Source organism: Cynara cardunculus (genome assembly GCF_001531365.2).
Source record: "Cynara cardunculus var. scolymus isolate 2C chromosome LG 17, CcrdV1, whole genome shotgun sequence".
Classification (NCBI taxonomy): domain Eukaryota; kingdom Viridiplantae; phylum Streptophyta; class Magnoliopsida; order Asterales; family Asteraceae; genus Cynara; species Cynara cardunculus.
The window spans coordinates 35,617,004-35,638,098 of record NC_037544.1 but is presented as its reverse complement, the minus strand read 5'-3'; the positions used below and the strand labels follow the sequence as shown (position 1 = coordinate 35,638,098).

At 32.7% G+C, this 21,095-nt stretch overlaps 2 protein-coding genes across 2 annotated transcripts; one reads left to right on the top strand and one right to left on the bottom strand.

Annotated features, from left to right (window-relative positions):
- Positions 1-6,215: 6,215 nt before the first annotated feature.
- On the top strand, positions 6,216-9,597 carry LOC112500740. Its single transcript, XM_025104310.1, has 5 exons — positions 6,216-6,346; positions 6,551-6,654; positions 8,035-8,101; positions 8,458-8,554; positions 9,238-9,597. Exons 1-5 carry the CDS (start codon positions 6,289-6,291, stop codon positions 9,314-9,316), a joined length of 405 nt encoding a protein of 134 aa, XP_024960078.1. The 5' UTR covers positions 6,216-6,288; the 3' UTR covers positions 9,317-9,597.
- A 1,367-nt stretch (positions 9,598-10,964) lies between these two features.
- LOC112500379 (heme oxygenase 1, chloroplastic-like) lies at positions 10,965-14,010 on the bottom strand. The gene is made up of 4 exons (XM_025103863.1): positions 13,410-14,010; positions 12,491-12,714; positions 11,469-11,576; positions 10,965-11,252 (listed from the first exon to the last, which is right to left on the bottom strand). Exons 1-4 carry the CDS (start codon positions 13,831-13,833, stop codon positions 11,160-11,162), a joined length of 849 nt encoding a protein of 282 aa, XP_024959631.1. The 5' UTR covers positions 13,834-14,010; the 3' UTR covers positions 10,965-11,159.
- Positions 14,011-21,095: the final 7,085 nt, after the last annotated feature.

The following is a 21,095-nucleotide window of genomic DNA, read 5'->3' as shown; positions in this document are numbered from 1 at the left end:
AGAATCTTACCCGATAAGAGCGAGACAAAGGACCAAGAATCTTACTCGGTAAGAGTGAGGCAAAGGACCAAGAGTCTTACCCGGTAAGTGAGGACGACGACACTTACCACAGTAAGCGCTTACCAGGTAAATTGTTGCGTATGATGTCGTTTTGGTGAACTAAAATCTTACTCAGTAAGAAAATGATAGTGTAAAATTTTACTGATAAGCGATTATCAAGCAAGTGTTTGATAAACAGCACCTCAAAAGGGTAAATAATTATTTTAATATTGGGATTTTTAAAAGAATATCATATGCAATAATTTTTAAAATTTTGAAATCGTGATAAAAAAATGTTAACAGATCGGCTTAGCCTAAACTCGACCCGACCCATTTTACTTGTTATCGAACCCATCGACCCATCGACCCATCGAATAGCATCTCTATTTTTTCATGACGTTAACAACTATAACGATGTTAATAATAATAATAATAGTAATTTTAGTTAATAAATATTTTTAATTAATTTGTTTATTGTTGCCGGCTAATTTAAATAAACTTGAGCAAGATGCCTCATGTAGGCTGGCTTAACATGTAAGTTACAACTACCATCCAACTTTTTGATTATTTAATTAATACTGAAATTAATTTTAGAGTAAATTACGGTTTTGACCTTTACGTTTGTCGATTTTCATCGTTTGGCTACTACACTTGTTTACTCGAATTTTCTCGTCTTAGTTTGTCATTTTTCTCGTATTTATTCTCTTCTTTTGATGACCGTTAACTTACATTTATTAAACAAGGGTATTTTTGTCTTTTAGCATTTTCCCTCATCTCCTTCTCGTTTTTCCTATGTGACCATGTTGCCACTGTTGCGGCCTCGGTGATGGGGGGAAGACGAAGATCAGGGCCTTACGTGTGTATGAGAGATGAAAAGAACAAGAACAAGATGCGCCTCACTTAACCAATGAGCATTAAAAGTCGTTAACGGGAGGGACCTAATCCGAGCAAATAGGAAACCACAGTGGTAAAATTGGAATAAATAAATTGTACAAAAATCGATAAACCAAAGTTTCGAGCAACACAAAATGGGTTCATGCCGTTACGGATTTTCATTTCCAACTTTCTTATTACTAGGTTTGACTTTTATCGTTTTACTCGTTCATGATATTCACTTTATATGAACAATTATTTCTCGTCTTTCACATGTTGTCGAGTGGATCCGCTACACTACCCTCAAGTTACCAAAGACATTCTACTAGGGTTGTATTTAGAATCAAAGTTTCGTGATTTTTACGATAACGTATTGTCAGGGTTTCTAAGGATGTTACAGTATCAAACACGGATTACATGTGACCATGACCATGTTCATATCATCTTGTATGACATACGGAACATATATCAACATTAATTTGCGGTTAGTGGTCCTACGGGAAAGAGTGGTTCCACTAATAGCGACATTGATCACCGCAATTTAGATTTGCAATAACGGTGTGAAAACCGCAATTAGGAGTTGAAGTTTCATTTGGCATTTTAAAGGGTTTGGATTAGTCAGTTAAGGGATTACGAAGCTAGGAGGCTGATTTTGATTTGCAATATTGGTGTGTAAACTCGCTATTCTCTCTCACCTCTTCTGTTTTAGTGATAGCTATATTTTCTTGGTTGAAAATTAAGGTTAAAAAGCTTTTTATTTTCATCATTGTGAAAAAAAATGTGTTTACTTAACCTATGTTTTTTTCTTTTGTAGTGTCCAGCCCAAAAAGAAATGACAAAAGCCCAACTTGTGACCTATGTTTTGTGGACTTCATCAAGCCCAAATAAAGCCCATATTCTCTCCCAATTTTGGATCGGCCAGAAGCAGACGTAAGAAGGAAGGAGGCGACTTCTGTTCGTGGGGGATCGATTGAGCAAGGACGTGGGTTTGATTGAGAGAAATCATGGGATCGGTTCGATTGGGAGGAGACGGTCGCAAGGGAGATAGTCGCGAGGGTGGAAGAAAGCGGCAAAGGGCTGTTCGATTGGGAGGACTTCACCATCAATTTCTCATCACTTTTGGTAATTTCTTTAATTTCTTAGTTTGTTAACCCTAGATTAGTCATGTGTGGCTAATMTCTTCATTCCAACATTAGCCACTTTAGATTTTGATGTTTTCCCACTTTGAGATTTCRTTGTAATYGTTTGGGACAAGTTTATTTGTTGGATTTCTAGGTTAAATGTCAATTTCACTTTGAATGTTAAGTTATTTGGCCAATTATTTGATGTTCTTGTGAATGTTTGTTAGTCAAAATATTAAGATACGTAATTGTCTATTGGTTTTGATTAAGTGACAATTGAATTCTTTCAATTTCAGTAAGGTTTTTGAAATGAGTTCTTGAAATCTTACAATCAAAGCGGTATTAAGCCGAGCTTATGAGCTTAATGTTTCGGGTCGTGTTTTCTTAGTTCGTTAAAGCTAATTACATCGGGGATTGTGAGAGCTTGTTCATTATGCCTTTTGTAGTTAAGATTTAGTTAAAGAGCTTATTTTAGCTAATGTCTAATTAAGTGAAAACATAGGTTGTTAGAGCTTATTGACAACTATAATCGGCTTAATCTTGTCCTATTCCTTTATAAATTGTGAAATCAATGATAAGTGTTCAACATCATTATTAAGAGTGGTCTAACGTTGGGTTTTTAATTTCTTGCATTTTTATAAGTTTTTAATTTTCATGTCTAGCTTAATTAATCAAATCCAACCCCCCTTTTTTTCGTATTTATTTTATTTGTTCGTTCTTGTACTTGAATTTAGTGGCTATAACAAGTTAAAACTGAGTCTCTGTGGATACGACCCGACTTACCGCTATTACAATTTTTGTTGTAATTAGCCAATAGTTGGAATTTTTATATTTGGTGGACTCGGCATCCGTCATTTAGTCTACTATTATGCATGTTTTATTCACAACATTGTCTTCCAGCATCAATTACTCGTCATCTCTTCTATTCACGTGTTCTTATGTTCATCTTCAAAATTTATGTTATGTTATGTTATGTTATGTATATATTCATACTTTTATATATACTAGTTGTATACCTACGCAATGCAGCAAGAGTCGTGGATTTTAATGATTTTGAAGTTTCAGTGGTTTTATTAGAGAAGATTTAACGATGATATACGTTACACTTGGTCTTTACATATTAATACAATTTGAATAAATAAGAGTTATTTTTCAAATTACATTCTATCAATGAAAGAAATTGTATGACAGTTTAAAATCCAACATATTTAAACGACTCCACAAATGTGTTCGATTTACACCAAGAGCAAAGAATCAAGAGATCGAGAGCGAGGCCGATAGTTCTAGAGCAATTGAATGGGAGAACTTTTAATAACTCATGGTAAATATTAGTTTGAATCTCACATTGGGGATAGGGAGAAAACATAGAGGTATGAGAGGGTGAAGGCATGAGTGAAAGGTGTCAAAAGTATCTTGGAAACATGAAAAGAAAAAATAATAATATGCAGTGGTAACTTGCACTATATGTTATTTTAATTGTAGATTAAAAAATTTTAAGACTGAATGCATAAAGTAGTAGTACTTAATGCATTATGAGTTGTTTTTAAGACTTTTAAGACTTTGTGCATAAATGTCTAATACTTTATGGGTCTTAGGGACCGTTTACCAAATGCTTACTCGGGTAAGTGAACACGAAGTCACATTACCTTACCGAATACACTCCTCTGCCATGCTCCCAATAGGTAGAAGAAATAACACAAACCGACAACTATTAGTATAGTAACGGAACTCCTAGTCCTATTGTCTCCTGAATTAGCCGGTCAGTAAAAGAAACAACGAACTAATCGTCCAATTCATATAAATAATTAAAACACACAATTGCACTAAAAGTCGAGAAAAGACAGATCAAGTGAATACACAATTGCACTAAGGGTCTGTTTTTTAGCAGCTTAATAAGTTTAATGGAACTCGCAGCTAATTCAGTAAGCTATACATGATTTTTTTTTGCAGCGATTTAATGATATAGAAAGTGGCTAATCGGTAAGCTTCTTTACGTAGAAAGCCAAATTTTTCCATCTATGAAAAAACCCTCCCAAACAAAAACCTTCTCAATCTATGTAGACAGATTAATCTATACAAAATTTAATGGAAAACCAACCAAACGACCACTAAAAATAGATTGGGGATTTTCATGAATCCATTAATGTCTCCCACTATATTCTATCAAACCTTGCAAAAAAATTATAGAACAATAACTAAAATTCGTTTTTTTCAAAAATTAATGCAATAAAATCTATTTTTCATTTCAAATCTCGTTTTCTTTTAAATTTAGATATCTAATTGAAGATTTTTTCAAAAAAATCCAAATTAACACAATAAAAATTGTTTTTTACTAATGCAATAAAAAATCAATTTAATAGAAAAAAAATTAATTGATACAATAAAAAATAAATATTAAATTCAAGATTTTTATATCTAACCAATCCGTATCAATATTAAAGTTTAAATCAAATTTGTCAAATCAAACCAAAAGTTTGATAGAGCCTCTTAAATTACCTATTACCTGTTCAACAGATCAATCAGACCTTAAAATAAACAAAAAAGTTTGATAAAGACCCCTAAATAATGATTTTGAAAGTTGGTTCCCTAAAATAGGAATTAAGTGAGTCGGTTCAACAGATCAATTTTGTCTATTGTCGAATATTTTTAATAGAAAAAAGAAAGGTAACAACTTACCAAAATGGTTTTGGCGCACATGGGATTGCCAGAGAAGGTAACCATTGGAATTAAAGTAATGCATCACAAGATGTACATTGTGCTTTATAATTTGTAATTAAGAGTTTTTTTGAAATCTAAGCATAAAATGGCACTACTTTATGCTTTGTGATTTGTAATTAAGATATATGTCTAAATGCTTATTGATGTAGTATAGATATTTGTAATTATTACATGAATCACTATTTGTGGACTGTTATACTGTCGTTTTACCATCGTGATAACCGCTATATCAAATCATGGTCCTGACTGCTATTTCAAAATTTGACCGTTATAACAGCATGGCAATTTTGAATGTTGATGAGACAACCTATTGTTGTTTTATCTGGAACCATTACCTCATTAAGGGGGTGTTTAGGATTGCTTATAAAAACAATTTATTGACTTATTCCGGTGTGACACCGGTAATAAGTACTTTTGAGTGTTTGGATAAACAACTTATACCGGTGCCAAACCGGTAATAAAGAGTTTTTTAAGAAGTTAAACCCTTCTGACTTATAATAAGTTTGATAAGTGTTCTTATAGAAAAACATAAGTTGTTTCAAATAAGCAATCCCAAACACCCCCTAAATCTTAAACTAACTACACAGAGATGGACCCATAAGAATTTTTTTTTTGTATTATTATGGTGGGACCATTTAACCTTATGAGTTAATACAAAGGATCGTATCAGAATAAGTTAAAAGTAAAAAGCGTAAGAACGGATCTGGATGCGGATCACTTTTAATCTCACCTTCACCCCATGAATTACACTTATCATGAAAACTGATCTGGTGCATATATATGCACCGTATTAGTGTTGATCTTCAATTAAGATTGATCCAATTGTAGAGAAGGTAAGTTCTGTAAAAAATAAATTTTAACCTAGGTAGCTTTTTTTAACTTTTTGATTGGGGGCGGAAATACGTTGTCTTCGCCCCTCTGCATGTAATATATTTACATAATGGAAAACTCAAATATCAGATATCTTTACATACATTATTTTTTAGACTTGGGATCATGTGAGACCAATGGTTTTTCGTGAGACCCGTAAGAGAAATTCTCAACCATTGGATTAGATCTACAATCTGAACGTTCATAATCACAAAATTGTCACGAGACTTCTCAATAATCACAAAATTGTCACCGTGCAACTTTAGACCATTAGATCATTAACTTATAAAGTTGATCAATGAACATAAATTAATCTTACGGGTCTCACAGAAAACCAGAAAACCATTGATCTCATGTGAACCCAACCCTTATTTTTTAATCTATATTTGTTTATGTTTGTAAAGAATATGCTGATATGCATAAAAGATATTTTTTCCCCTTACCCCCAAAAACCATATATTTTCTTGAGATTTTTGGCTTTTAAAAGTGAAATGACAGAAATACCCTTCATAGTTGTGATTCCATCACTAATCTCTAGGGGTAATTTTGGCAAAAAAAAAAAACTAAAATCCCTCTTATCTGCTTGCAGGAAAAGGGTACCTCAAAACTCTCTTCAAAACCTTGAAGCCATCATCACATAATACTCTGCAAAAATCTCCTCAAGAAAATGTCTTCTGCTTTCTGTTCTTCCCCAATCTGTTCCTTCATTTCCCCAACCAAACCAAGTACTCTCTCTCTCTCTTTCTCTCTCTCTCTCTCTATGTATATGTATATGTATATGTATATGTATATGTATATGTATATGTATATGTATATGTATATGTATATGTATATGTATATGTATATGTATATGTATATGTGTATGTATGTATATAGTACATGACGATGGTTTCTTTAGGGTTCTAACGAATTGATGATAAATGCTATAGGGCTGCTGATTGGTGGGAACCCCAATGCTCAAGGAGTGATCTTGATCAACAATTTGACCAATCAGAAGTCAAAATTGGCACGATTTCAAGCTTTGGAAGTCAAGGTCAGACCTTTTTTAAATCAAAACACTTTCATACTTATCCTGATTTCATCACAAAATCTGTTTACATTTGGGGATTGAATGCCTCCAGAAATTGGGATCCCATTTGGGTAAAATCTTGAAAGCAATGATAAAGAACCCTTTTACCAAGGATGTAACATGTAAAATTAACCACAAGGGTGGTATTTGATTGGTTTGAGCTTGGCTCCAAAAAGATTAAAAAGTACCGGGAGGTCCTTAGGTTCAAATCCAATGAGGAATAAAAATCCCCTTGTGGGCCACGGAGGTTCAAATGCGGTGACTCCGGGCTATCTGCAAAGCAGGTTGTCGCCCTGGGATTAGTCAGCTCGCATAGCAGGTCGGATATCCAGGTTAATAAAAAAAATATGTAAAATTTTAGAAGGTTTTCAAGATTTCTTGAAGCTCTTAGTACTAGCATTCACACTAGATATGCATAAAAAAGCCCAAGCATGAATCTCGGGTTTGGGCTAGGCCTCGAATTTGGGGTCAAATCGGGCCTAGGCCTTACTTGATAAAGCCGGGAAAAGTTTGGTTAAGCCCGACAAAGCCCAAAAAGGCTTGGAATGAAAAAGTCCGACCAAACTCTTTTTCAATCAAACCGCTCGGGCCTTTTTTTCCTAACTGAAAACGGGATTAGAAGGCTCCGGCCTTGTGCATGAAATATTTTAATACCAAGCATGGGTTTTATATAAAAGTGTTAGGGGTTGTTTGTTTACCTCTTAATAGTTTCATTAAGAGGCAATCTTTGAATCGTTAAGAGGTGAATCTTGTTTGGCAGAGAAAAAGTATGTCTCTTAATGGTTATAAAACCCTTTGAATGATTTTATATCCTAGGTCTCTCTTGACCAGTCAGCGCCCTAATTTCATTAGAAACAATTACCAAACAATTATATTTCATTTTGCATTATATCACGAGAGTCTCTTAATCATTCTGCACCAAATCATTCAGCAATTGCCAAATTAGGTTGTTAAAAAGACGTATTTGGGACTTCTAACCAATTTTTAATACAATTTTGAAATAAAGAGTCATATTGGTTTTATATATGACGCTTTTGAAAAGTGTCGTATAAACACATTCTTTTATAGCAAACTTGTTTTTACACGATATATTTTCAAATAATATCATATATAACACTAATAGAATGTTCTATTTCAATGTTATCCTAAAAAACTTGTTAGTTACGTTCAAAAACGGCATATCAATTTTTGCAGACACTTTTACATGTAATTGTAATTGTCTCAAATTGTAAACTTAAGTTCTATAAAGCAGTCTATTATAACGTATAGACATATTTAACGTTCTTTAAAGCTGATTTTGTTATAATGTTATGAAGAGTTGGGTTTCATGTGCGAGTTTTGCAGGCTACTAGTGATACCGAAATCACCACGAAGACGAATAGCATAGTTTGCGGAGATTGTGAAGGAAATGGTAATGAAACATTCCTCAAAAAAGCCTTGAACAAAGAACGGACGTTCCAACATGTATTTAAGAGAAATGACTCCAACATGCCCCCTGCAACAGAGGCTAGACGGGCAACGATTGTCCAAGAGTGTCGATTGTCGACTGTCGAGCCCCTAGAGTAGTAGTATCGAAACTCATCAGCAATCTATACTCGTCTAGCCCCCTCTTGACACTATGGGACAATCTGTGTCCGTTTAACCTATGTTGGAGTCTCAAATCGACTAGACTTGGACAATTTCTTCTCAACATATGTTGAAACTTCCTTTCTCTTCTCAAATGTCGTTTTGGGGTTGTAATTACGTTTTTGCCCTCTTGAATATTAGGTACTAAACAATGTACACAATGCAAAGGGAATGGAGTGAACTCGGAAGATCACTTCGATGGACGATTCAAAGCCGGTGGATTGTGTTGGCTTTGCAGGTTTATTATTGTCATATATATTGATCTTTTTCGACTTCCGATTGGTACCCGATTTGAATTATTGTTTCAATAAACATTGAAATCATGTCAACTGGTTTTTGCCGAGTGGGTGCACCTTTAAAGTGGATCAAAGACTCGCAAAATCGTCCGATATGTTTTCAACCGAATTAAATCGTGTCGTGAGATTTTTAAGTTTCTTTTGTTGATTTCAAGAGACTTTTCAGACTTTTTTTAGTGATTTTGAGCGACTTCTGTTTTTAGTGTTTTTGTATATATTTTGTGAAAAATAGTCATTTTGAGGTTGTCTAGTTGGTTTTTCATTAAGTCATGTATGAGTAAAGTTGTATGTGTGGATTAATCTGTCCATATAGATTGCGAAGGTTATCGTTTGCGAGGGTTTTTCATAGATGAAAGGAACGTATTTTTTGTTTTTAATCGAGAGAAACAAGTTTGAAAAAATCTTGGCTTTTTGTATAAAGCTCCCCATCCTAGAAGTTTTCTGAACGAATCACTTTCTATACCATTAAACCACTACCAAACAGTAGTATATAGCTTACCAAATAAGCTATAATTCTCATCTAAAAGTGGGTATTTTTGTAATTATCCCTTCATAACTCATGTAAGAAGATGAAGGTACAACAAATAATGCATAGTGAACACGTGTCGTTTGCATGATTGTGCAGGGGTAAAAAAGAGATTCTTTGTGGAAATTGCAATGGAGCTGGATTCAGGGGTGGATTCATGAGTTCTTCTGATCAATAGAAACAATATGCTTATTGTAGGCAGCAGTTTTGCTCATTTCGAATGCTGTTGACTTTGTCTTATTTGACTATAATGAAACAACCGTAAACGGCCACCGGTCCACCACCTTCTGCCACCGTGGCTCCGGCGAAACCGTTATCAGTTTGTTATAGTTCTTGTGAGTCAGAACCGTAAACAATGGTGGATTCATGTTGCTTACAACCACGTTAATTATACCAATCGTTCATGTGGTTTGTTCAAACTTGGTTTTCCGTTAAGTTTTGTATGGATAAAGTTTTCTGGATGGATTAATTTGTCAGTATAGATTGAGAAAAAATTTCTTTAGGAGGATTTTCTCATAGTTGAAATGAACGAGTTTTTTAATTGGGACCTGGCTTTCTGCATAAAGCTCCCCTAAAAGCTTAATGAATAAGCATCTTTTTATATCATTAAGCCACTACCAAACAGTCATGTATAGCTATCGAATAAACTGTGAGCTCATTAAGTTGCCAACAAAGTCATTGCAGTTTTGAAATTAACCAAGACTCCCAATCGTTTCAATTTGCTTACACCATTTAGTGTTAAGTCCATGGGTTAGATGCACATTTTGGTCATTTTGTCTTCTTTACGTACTTGTACACTAAGGAGCCGTTTACTAAACACTTATTTGGTAAGTGCTTAACGCATAAATTTTCTCATCGGATGAATATGAGAAGGGCCAAGAATCTTACCAGGTAAGAGCGATGAAAAAGATGGAGAGTCTTACCCGGTAAGTGAGGATGACGACTCTTACCCAGGTAAGCGCTTACCTAGTAAATTGTTGCATTCGATATGTTTTGATATATTAAAATCATATGCATCTAAATAAATTATAGTGTTAGACTCTTATTGGTAAACGCTTACCGGGTGAGTATTTGGGTGAACGGCCCCTAACTGTTTTTTCATGTTGCTTACAACCACGCTTCAATGTCTCAAACTACAAAGGCGGATCAAACTCGGTCGTGTTTGATGGTTCAGTCTAGATTCAAAGCACGCATCATTAATGACAAAATCGGTTGGACGCCAACAAAATCATTTAGGACACAGAAGCAGATCAAGTTCGCTTTATTTTAAACATGTACCTGTTAGGACACCAACGTTGTACAAACTTATTGTTAGGGGTGTCAGATTTGTAAATCAAACCAACTAAAATGCATACCAACTGTACCAATTAAACTGGTAGGTATTACTGTACCGAGTATGTAAATTTGGTTGGTACGCAGTATGAGCAGGGGATGTCCTATGTATGTCCGAATGGGCTCCCGTGCACCCGCTCAACTTATTTTTGCAAGTAGGAATTTTGTTAAGTTATGAAAGATGCACCTGTTAAACTTTGAGGATTGCTCCGGAATATTAAAAAATATAAGAAACATCAACCAAAAAACTGAAAAGGTACTTGCAAATCAGTACCACATGTACCAATCGGAAAAACAAGGTGACATTATCATGTTCACCCTACTTATTGTAACACATGTTTATAGAACGTACAATTGTTTGATCCTACCATAAGTTTCAAGACATTTTTAACGTCTTATAAAGCCGATTTCGTTGTGGGTTAACACTCCCGAACCCCAGCAAAGAAATGCAACCACTCGGTTGATAACTAGACCGTAACACAATATCAAGAAGTATGAAACGAAAACGATCAAGAAAGTCGATACACCTGTTTTCTTCGCTTTCCTGTTCAAGATTCGATATAGAGTGTACAGATTATGCACAGAAAAGTTACACTTCTACACAAAAGGGGCCAAAAAGACAAGATCGTGTTACGAGAAAGTTTAGATCTTGGCCCGTAAAGATTACAAGTTTACAACGGTTTACTGCATCACGACAGTATCAAACGGAGGATTTCCCCAGAGAATTTGAACGATTTCTCTGTTTCTTCGAGACAATGATTCTTCTCCTCTCGAGTCCAGTTCTGTTTATAGCATAACAAATACATCAGACGTATTCTAATTCAAATTTGACGTATTCTTGCTTCAAAAAAGCAGCATGCTAACCCAAAATTACTGGTAGCCCACAACTTTGAACTTATAAAGAGATCACAAATCTACTTTTCTATTCATGTGACGGGTTTTTCAAACACACTTATCAGTTTTAGCTGGGAATTTGAAGTCGGGTATTAGTGTTTTACCTCGGCAACTATATTCAATTTGTCCCTAACGTTCTGCAAGAGTTGGGAGAGTTCGCCATCCCATTTGTAGAACTCCAATTCCTTGCCATTGAGTATCTTCTCAGCAACCTACATTTGTGAAATACGAACCATGTGAAAAAGAGCATTCCGGGTCAGCGTTTGGGGATGCAAACCATATGACCCGAGCCCAGGTGCACCAAGGTTGCTCTTTTTTAGGATTGAACCACATGGACCTCAAATTTGATCCATGGTGCACCCGGGTTCCCCTTTGAGCCATACGGACCATATGAACCTTAGTGTTAGAATACACGAAGCCCCATTAGATTACCCTTCAAAAGAGCTCAACTCCTCAAGGGAGGTTCCAACATACAAAAAGAAAAAATTGTCGAAGTCAAGCTGATGTAGGACTCTTAACACGCCCCCTCCAATGGAGGCTAGACAGATACATATCGTCTCAGATTGTCAAGAGGAGGCTAGACGAGTACAAATTGCCCCCAAGAGTGGTAGACCTTGGCTCTGATACTACGTGAGAATATGCGGGAACCAATCAAATTACTTTCCAAAAAAGCCCTTAAGAGGAGAGTGGAGGTTTTAACATATATCGGTCTAACTGATATGAGACTCTTTAACACTTAGAAAGCTACGCAACCTCAGTGCACCAAGGTTGCTCTTCATACCAACTAGACAAACCTCCGAAGGCCAAAAAGCATGGTGCACCAAGGTCCACCATTGAGCACATGAATCATATGAACCTCAAGAAGCAGAAGGGCCTTGGTGCACCAAGGCTCTCCTGTAAGCACACACACCATTCGAACCTCAAAAAACCAAGAATCCTTGACGCAAAAAGAGTTGCTTTTTAGGCAAAGATACCAGATGAACCTCAAAACCCCGAAGAGCCTTGGTGCACTAGTATCTCCTTTTGGGCATACGAACAATATGAACCTCATAAAGCTAAAGAAACTTGGTGCCCTTCGGGCATCTGAACCATATGCTCTAACAAATATACATGAATTTTTGCTGACCTTTTTCCCTATCATTCGACCACCAGCAGAGTGAGCAAAGTAAGTGTTGTAGAAGTGACAAATAAATGCTTGTGGATCTTTCTTCGATAACTCTTCAACGTATGCTGAATAACTGAGCCCCGGGGATGATGGTTCAGGTATAGAATGACCTTGTTCTTTCAACCATTCCAAATCTTTCGCCAAACTTTCCGCCCTTTCCAATCCAGTGTTCCTAAATTCAGCATCTGCAGCCAAAAATCACGAAAAGTAAACAAACGCTCTACCCTTTGGGACAGAGGACACGTCTATGTGTACATTTACCCCCCCCCCCAAAATCCTACTTTCGAGTGGGATATATTGGATTCGTTTGGTTTGGTTTAGAAAATCAAAAACTAATGACATTTTTAACCACTCAAAATGCTTATGGCTACAGATCCAAACTGTAAACTAGCAGATTCGATGGTGAAATGCATAATGAATGTTCAAGTGATTATCTCTGAAGATTTCATGATACACACCATGTTTTCAACTATTTAACACTTCATTCATAATGAATACAGTGTAAACTAGCACCCTCCCCCCTCTTACTAAGACCACAGAATGTTCTTGTGAATTATGGCCAATACAGGGTAGGGCCCGCACAAGCGGTGGAGCATGCAGTTTAATTCGTTGAAAAGATGAAGAGCCTTTTCAGATGGTGGAATATATGCATAATGAATGTTCAAGTGATTATCTTTGAAGATTTCATGATAGACACCTCATTTTTCACTATTTAGCACTAAATTCATAATGAATAAAGTGCAAACTAGCAGTTTAGCACTAAACACAAACACAGAACAAGAACTTATGATCAAAGACTTATATCAAAACTATTTGGTACCCAAATTCATCACAAAATGAAGAACATTGATCACCATATCTTAAGATTTAGAAAACTTACATTCAGGGAAATCAGCCTTATCAACAATCTTCTCAAGAGTATCATAAACCAACTTACTATCCACCAAGAACTTCAAGTATCCATCAATGGTGGGTTCCCATTTAGGCAAAGGTTTCTCCTGAGGTTCCTTTTCTCCTTCTTTAGCTTGATCTTTAGTATGCAGTTTCATAGCCACAAATCTCATCTCCTCCACAAATCCTTTTCCTTCACCTGGATACCTCTTCTTCGACTTCTCCTCCGCCGCCGCTGTCCCCGTCCCCGCCGCCGCCACCACCACCATTTTCTTGGACTTTAACACCAAAAGATTCAAACTTTGGCTAGGTTTTGAGATGGGTGTTACGAAAACTGGAGTTTTGGGGGTACATATGATATGGGGTTTCCTCAAAAAGAGCTGTGATTGGGATATTGAAGCTCTTGAAGCCATTTTTGAAGCAAGAAACTGTTTGGAAGGATTGGATTTGGAAAGATAAAAGAGTGGAGATGAACTGAAATTAGGAAAAAAGGGTTAGGTTGTGAATGATCGTTGGTTTGATTCTGTAATCTTAAAGACAAAGGAAAGCATATGTATATATATAATATTGGGGAAACAATGATCTTGTATGTGGCTATGGCGTCTTGAAGAATTCAGAAAGAAAGAGAAGAATTGTTGTTTGTAAAGGGCAGATGAATGTATGGACTCCGTATGGCCGTATCGAGATGGGCACAAAATTTTTTGGTTCTTGGATAAATCTATATGTAATATGTTGGGAGGAGAAAAATAATATATAATTTTCTTTTTTTGGAAAAGGAAGTTAAAAATAATATAAGGGGAATGTTTGACAGTTGCTGAATGGTTTAGTGCAAAATGATTAAGTGGTCGGAATGATTAAGAGACTCTCATGATATAGTGTAAAATGAAATGTAATTGTTCCGTAATTATTTACAATGAAATTAGGGCGTTGAATGGTTAAGAGAGAACCAAGATACAAAATCATTCAGAGGGTTTTGATACCATTAAGAGGCAGACTTTTTTTTGTCAAACAAGATTCACCTCTTAACGATTCAGATGATGCCTCTTAATAAAACTATTAGGAGGTAAACAAACAAACAAACCTTAAGTAGTAACGAATGAAAATGAAAATAAAAGAAATTATTTGAGATGCATCAGTCTCGAACAGCTCATCGGGAGGCAATACCAGCTCTCGGGTTTTCTATAATATAATGGGTTCATTCTCCTACAAACCCAAAATTTCATTTATGATTAAACTATGACGAATGAAAATTCATTTTCATTTTCATTCATCATCATGAGTCAAACAGACCCTAAATTTATGGCTTCCAAGCCATAGCACTCTAAATAAGAACATGGTGTCTCCAGATTTTATGTTAATCGATATTGGAGTAAACTATAAATTTGGTTTATATGGTTTTATGGAAATAACATTTTTTTTATTCGTATAATTTGAAATTTCAAGATGGTTTGTAAAAACGTACAGATTTTATCATATTTTCCAACGACTGCTAAAAAGTTTCATAAAATGAGGAGTTTTTTCATTCTTTTATCATTTTTTTTATCTTTTACTCAATCAAAAACCATAGAGACAAAAATTATGAAATCTATTTTGATTGGGTAAAAGATAAAAAAATTTGAGTAAATTACATAATTGGTCCCTGTGGTTTACATAGAATCACATTGTGCGTTCCTAAATCAAAATAATTATAAAAAACATCCATGTGGTTTATATTTTCACACGGTGACGGTGGATAGAGAGAGGGGAAACTATGGGGGAAACCCGGATTTTGTAACAAAGTAAAATTACATTCATGGTCCTTGTGGTTTTCTTAAAAGTTTTAATTAAAATATAAAAAAAGAGTAAAATGATTATGTTAAACCCAGTTTCAATCAGATAACAATAAAAAAAAATTAGAAAAACAATTTAAAGATCAAATCATCATGTATATTGATAAACTCTCTCAATACATGTTTCACTATTTACAATCTCTTTCTAGAATATTGCAATATGAGTTCTTACTAACAACTGAACTAACAAGAACTATTTATATGATTGAGTAATCATACAAGTCACACTACTGTTGAGCACAAAGTTGATTTTTGTTGACTTTAAGCTTTGACCTCTTTAATCATTAAGCTCGATGATCTCGGATACAATAATATTTAACCTAACAATCTCCCCCTTCGTATTCGAGATCGCATTCTTCAAAAGTAAATATGTTTGTTTTTACTTCAACAAATCTTTGTCTTTAACAATCTCTCTAATAAAGACAATCAAACTTTGTATAGGATGAACCTGAAAAAAACAATCGCCCTTTTTTTTAAACCAACAGAGTCTTCATATCAAAATCATCTACAATTAAATCCAATAGTTTTTCAACTTTTGATTTCGAAAATTAAATACAATTCATCTCATCAACAAACTGATTCAACAATTTACCAATTAAGCTTCACTTTTGAACATCAACACTTTCCCCAAGAGGGTGGTTGGAGAGGGGAACAAATGTTACTTTATAAGAGACTTGATACCTCACTTACTAAAAAAAAAGGTTTATTGGCGGGGACCTCATGGCCCCGTGGTCCATATTTTGTGAACCCTACTTGTCATACCTCATAAGCAAGCACCGGAAAAGACAACATGTCCTCCCTTGGAATCGAACCCGGGTGGGCTCGCCCAAGGTAAGACATTTAAGGAAGGAGGTTGCCACTAGGCCAAGGCCTAATGGTTGATACCTCACTTATTAGACGCGTTTTAAAACTGTGAATACAGATACGTAGACAATATATGGGACGTTGCAATACTTCTCTTTTGTTTATTAACTTGTATTTTCTTCAACATTTGTATCATATAAAATTCTCAAGTTACTGTATCCGTGCAATATCAATATAATTTTTTTTCAAAATACTGTATAAATTTTTGCAATTACTCTGAAATTATCTTTTACGTCAAATATTTATTAAATGTCACGTAAAAAAAACACTTATCAGCTAAATCGCCTTTTTAAAAGGTTTTGTGTTCATATATATAATCCAACACATGTGTTCAATTATGTTCCATTTTCAATATTATTATTATTATTATTATTATTATTATTATTATTATTTTAATAATTTTTAACAAACATGACAGGTCATCTTCTATTAAAAAAAGACCAATCATTTACCATTAAATTAATTATAGTATTAAAATACACATTATTAATTTGTTTCATCTAACCACCACAAAATGTCAACTTAGCTGATTATTTGAAATTTATTATCAGGATAATTTTTTTAATTAACCTGGATATCTAAATCGTTATGTGAGCCGACTAATCTTACAGCGACCATCTGCTTTGCAGATAGTTCGAAGTCACCGCATTTTAATCTCTGTGGCCACAAAAGGATTTTTATTTCTCTTTAGATTTAAACTTGTGGCCTCCTGATACTTTTGATCTTTAGAGTTAAGCTCAAATCAATCAGGCACCACCCTTGTGGTTCTTAATTATTTAGAGTTATTATTAATCCTATCAATTATTTATATATTCTTGTATATTAATATATTTAATCGTCAAAAAACAAATATAACAATTTTAAAAATATTTTAGTAAATTATATAAAAGTTAAAGTTATATTTATTTTGTTTCGTAAATAATAATATTATAATAAAAAAATTAATTTAGTTTTTTTGTAAGATTATTAATTAATTAAGATATGTAAGGTTGATCAACTTTGTTTTTATTCATATTATTTGCAATTGTTATTTATAAAAATCATTCAATGTAGATATTTTTAAATTTTGTACTTGATTACACAAATACAAAATTTATAATATTATATATAATCTATATTATATTATAAAATATTTTACGAAAACCTTTAAAAATCATTTTTATGCATGAAGTAATGTTAATTAATACATATTACTTAAAATTTCAAGATTACAAGTATATTGTACATAAGTACAACTGATTAAAGCTTCATTTTTGAATTTGTGTAACTAACTGTAGATAAACACAATCAAATACAAGATAAACATCTCATTTTAAATATAAAAACTCTAAAACGTAATTAAGATAATTATTTACTTCTAACAGAATACTTAATTATTATCTTTATAAAGAATTATATTATTAAATCAAACATAAATTACTTCATTATTAAACATAAACTAAATTATAATAAACAAAACTGAATTAAAAAATTATACAAAAAACGATAATTTTTAAATAGCTAATTTGATACTAATATCGATATATTTTTTCAAAGTTTTATGATGTTTTCAAATTTATATTTTATTCAAAAATAAAAATATTATTGTTTTCTAAAAACCATGTAAACCGTATTATATCGACATAGACAAAGAATAAACCAAAATATTAAAATCGAAATGTATCTCGCTGCATTATACAGATATCCTTCTAGTACTAGTACTACTACTACTACTAATAATGATGATAATAATGATGACAATAATGATGATAATAATAATAATAATAATACAAATTGAAATTCTATTTATTAACATATTCTATAAAATTATCTACTTTGTATATATATATATATATATATATATATATATAGAGAGAGAGAGAGAGAGAGAGAGAGAGAGGGGGGGGGGGTGAGTTATTATGAACCCTTTATATTTGTACAATCAATACAACTCAATCTCAACCGTCCATTTTATTTGATGAGTATATGATTTCATAAAAGTTTTGATTGTTTCATAATATAAAGTATTGATCATAATTAATAAACTATAGTCATCTTTCATAAATATTTAAATTATAATAAATGAACTCTCATCATTTCCATAAATATATCAATTGATTGGGTTGTATTGGTTGTATAAATGGACATAATTGCATTTGAAATATACCCTATATATATGATATTAATATATTAGTGAGATGATGTAACTTGAGAAGTAAAAATAAAGGTATAGTTGTCAGCTTTACCTGATTCCACCTATTTTGATAGGACATTTGGAACCGTTTATTAAACACTTACCTGTTCAATTTTCAATATTATTATTATTATTATTATTATTATTATTATTATTATTATTGTTTTTAATAAACATGATAGGTCATCTTCTATTAAACAAAGACTAACCATTAAATTAATTATAGTCACCTTAATTTATTAAAATAAATTTATTATTATTCACTTGTTTCATCTAACCACCACAAAATGTCAACTTAGCTGATGATTTGAAATTTATTATCAGGATAAATCAAAATTTAAGTTGTGATAACCGAGTTTTATTATTGAAAAGTTTGAGGGTTGTTTTTGATAAGTTGTGAAAGTTAAAGGATTGTTTAAACATTTCTTTAAAATATCTCATTTTACAAACCGTCTCATTCTTTTAAAATATGCTAGAAAGGTACTCGCGCAATGCAACGAGATACATATGGATTTTAATGGTTTATTTTATTCTTCGTTTCTGTCGATGTTATAATATGATTTTATGTGTTTTTAAGAAAGCAGTAATGATTTTATTTTTTAATAAAATATAAAATTTGAAGATATCATAAAAATTTGAAAAAAAATATATCAATGTTAGTATCAAATCAACTATTTAAAACTCCTCAAATTTTTATATATTTTTTTTAATTTATTTTTATTATAGTTTAACTTAAGTTTAATAATGAAATAATTTATTTTTRGTTTAWTAATATARCAKKTTWTAAAGATAATAATTAARTATTCTGTTAGAACTCAATAATTATTCTAATTATATTTTAAAAAATTTATATTTAAAACAAGATATTTATCCGAAATTTGATTATGTTTATCTGCAGTTAGTTATACGAATTCAAAAATAGATCTTTAATAAGTTGTACTTATGCACAATTTACTTGTAATATTAAATTTTAAGTAATATACATTAATAAACAGTACTTCATGTATAAAGAATGGTTTTTAAGAGTTTTTGTCAAATGCTTTATAATATAGTATAGATATATGTGAGGGAATTCTTATTTCTCTTTTTTTTTTTTTGGAAAGAATAAGAAGAAAAGAAAGTGTGGTTGTTTTCTGGGATTTGAAGCAAACAGAAACCGAAGAAGAAGAAGAAATTTCCGCCTTCGTGATTATTATTTGATAATCGTTATTGTTTTAAAGTCTTCATCTTTTTGTGATTATCAGTGAGTTTTAATTTTAAAAAAATCACTTGATTTACTTTTGGTGAAGAAACCGTATGGTTTCCTGTTTATATACGTGAGGTGTTTTGAAACTGATTATATGTTATTTTTAGCATAGTTTGGTGTTTTGATATGTTATTACCAACCGGTTGGAATAAATATGACATAATCAGTAGAGTTGTATGTTGAGATAAGAGTGACATAATAAGCAGAGATGTATACTGGGATAAGGGTGACATAATCAATTGTATGTTAAAAATGGAATTTTGATCATGTGGAAATTGTTATCGCATCTTCATGATGCGATGAGTTTGGTTTATCGCATCCTTATGATACGATGAGATGGTTTATTGCATCCTAATAATGCGAGCGAAATATTTATCGCATCAGTATTGATGCGAGGAATGTGTGTTATCACATCCACGTGATGCGACAAAGTGGGGTTATCGAATCAGTGTGATGCAACAAAGTGAAGTAATCACATAAGTATGATGCGAGGAAATATATTATCGGATCTGAATGATGCAACAAAAATATCGTCGCATCAATGAGATGCAACAAGTTGGTATGTTTTATGTTTGTTGTGATAACTTTGGTACTTCAATGGGTTTCAGACGATAAGATGATGTTGTCTCATCTATATGATGTGACAAGGAGGTTTGTTTCAACCAAATGTTGTTTATTTGTTATTAATACAAATATGAGCTTTCTAAAAGTGTTTTGCTGATTTTCACCATGTAATAGCAATCAAAAGGGATTTCTCACTAGACCTTGTGGTCCAACACTCTTTTTGTTTTAAAAATGTGCATTACAGGTCAGACACATGTGAAAAGTAAGAGAAATGGAAAGATGTGTAGAAGTTATTATTGTTTTACATATATGAATTTTGGGAAGTTGTTATTATGCATGTACTTGGTGTAAATGAAAATTTTGTAGCTACTTTTGTATGTAGCATTTTGTATATACTGGGACCAATGTGTATATTTGTATTTCATGTTATATGAAATATGTGGATTTTATACAAATATGAACTTAGGGTGTTACACAGGTTAACAATTTATCAATGCATATATGTAATTTTTCAAAACTACATGATATCAGTTAGTTATTAGTTTAGTCCATGCGGTTGGATTCACGTGAGACCAAGAGTTTTTCGTGAGACCCGTAATTCCAATTTACGTTCATTGATCAACTTTATAAGTTAATGATCTAATGGTTTAAAATTGCACGGTGACAATTTTGTGATTATTGAGAAGTCTCATGGTGTTTGTTAATGTTCAGATTTGACGATTGTAAATCTAATCCAAGGGTTGAGAATTAGTCTTACGGATCTCACAAAAAAGCTTTGGTCTCACATGATCACAAGTCTTAGTCCATGTTTGACAAATATAAACCACTTTATTTTTTGAGTTTATTTAAAAAAAAACGTTTGGATGAACAAAAAGTAGCGTATAAGGAATTTTTTCAATTATACCTTAACTTAATATTAATTGTTCTTTATTACTAATTATTAATTAATATTAGTTTTAAATTATTAATTAATTTTAATTGTAAATTATTCATTAGTAT

Coding starts and splice junctions, on each gene's coding strand:
- LOC112500740 (XM_025104310.1), top strand. CDS start 6,289: ATGTCTTCTGCTTTCTGTTCTTCCCCAATCTGTTCCTTCATTTCCCCA. Junction 8,102..8,457: donor CGGAGATTGTGAAGGAAATG/GTAATGAAACAT, acceptor CTTGAATATTAG/GTACTAAACAATGTACACAA. Junction 8,555..9,237: donor GGATTGTGTTGGCTTTGCAG/GTTTATTATTGT, acceptor ATGATTGTGCAG/GGGTAAAAAAGAGATTCTTT.
- LOC112500379 (XM_025103863.1), bottom strand. CDS start 13,833: ATGGCTTCAAGAGCTTCAATATCCCAATCACAGCTCTTTTTGAGGAAA. Junction 12,715..13,409: donor TAAGGCTGATTTCCCTGAAT/GTAAGTTTTCTA, acceptor TTTTGGCTGCAG/ATGCTGAATTTAGGAACACT. Junction 11,253..11,468: donor AATTGAATATAGTTGCCGAG/GTAAAACACTAA, acceptor TGCTATAAACAG/AACTGGACTCGAGAGGAGAA.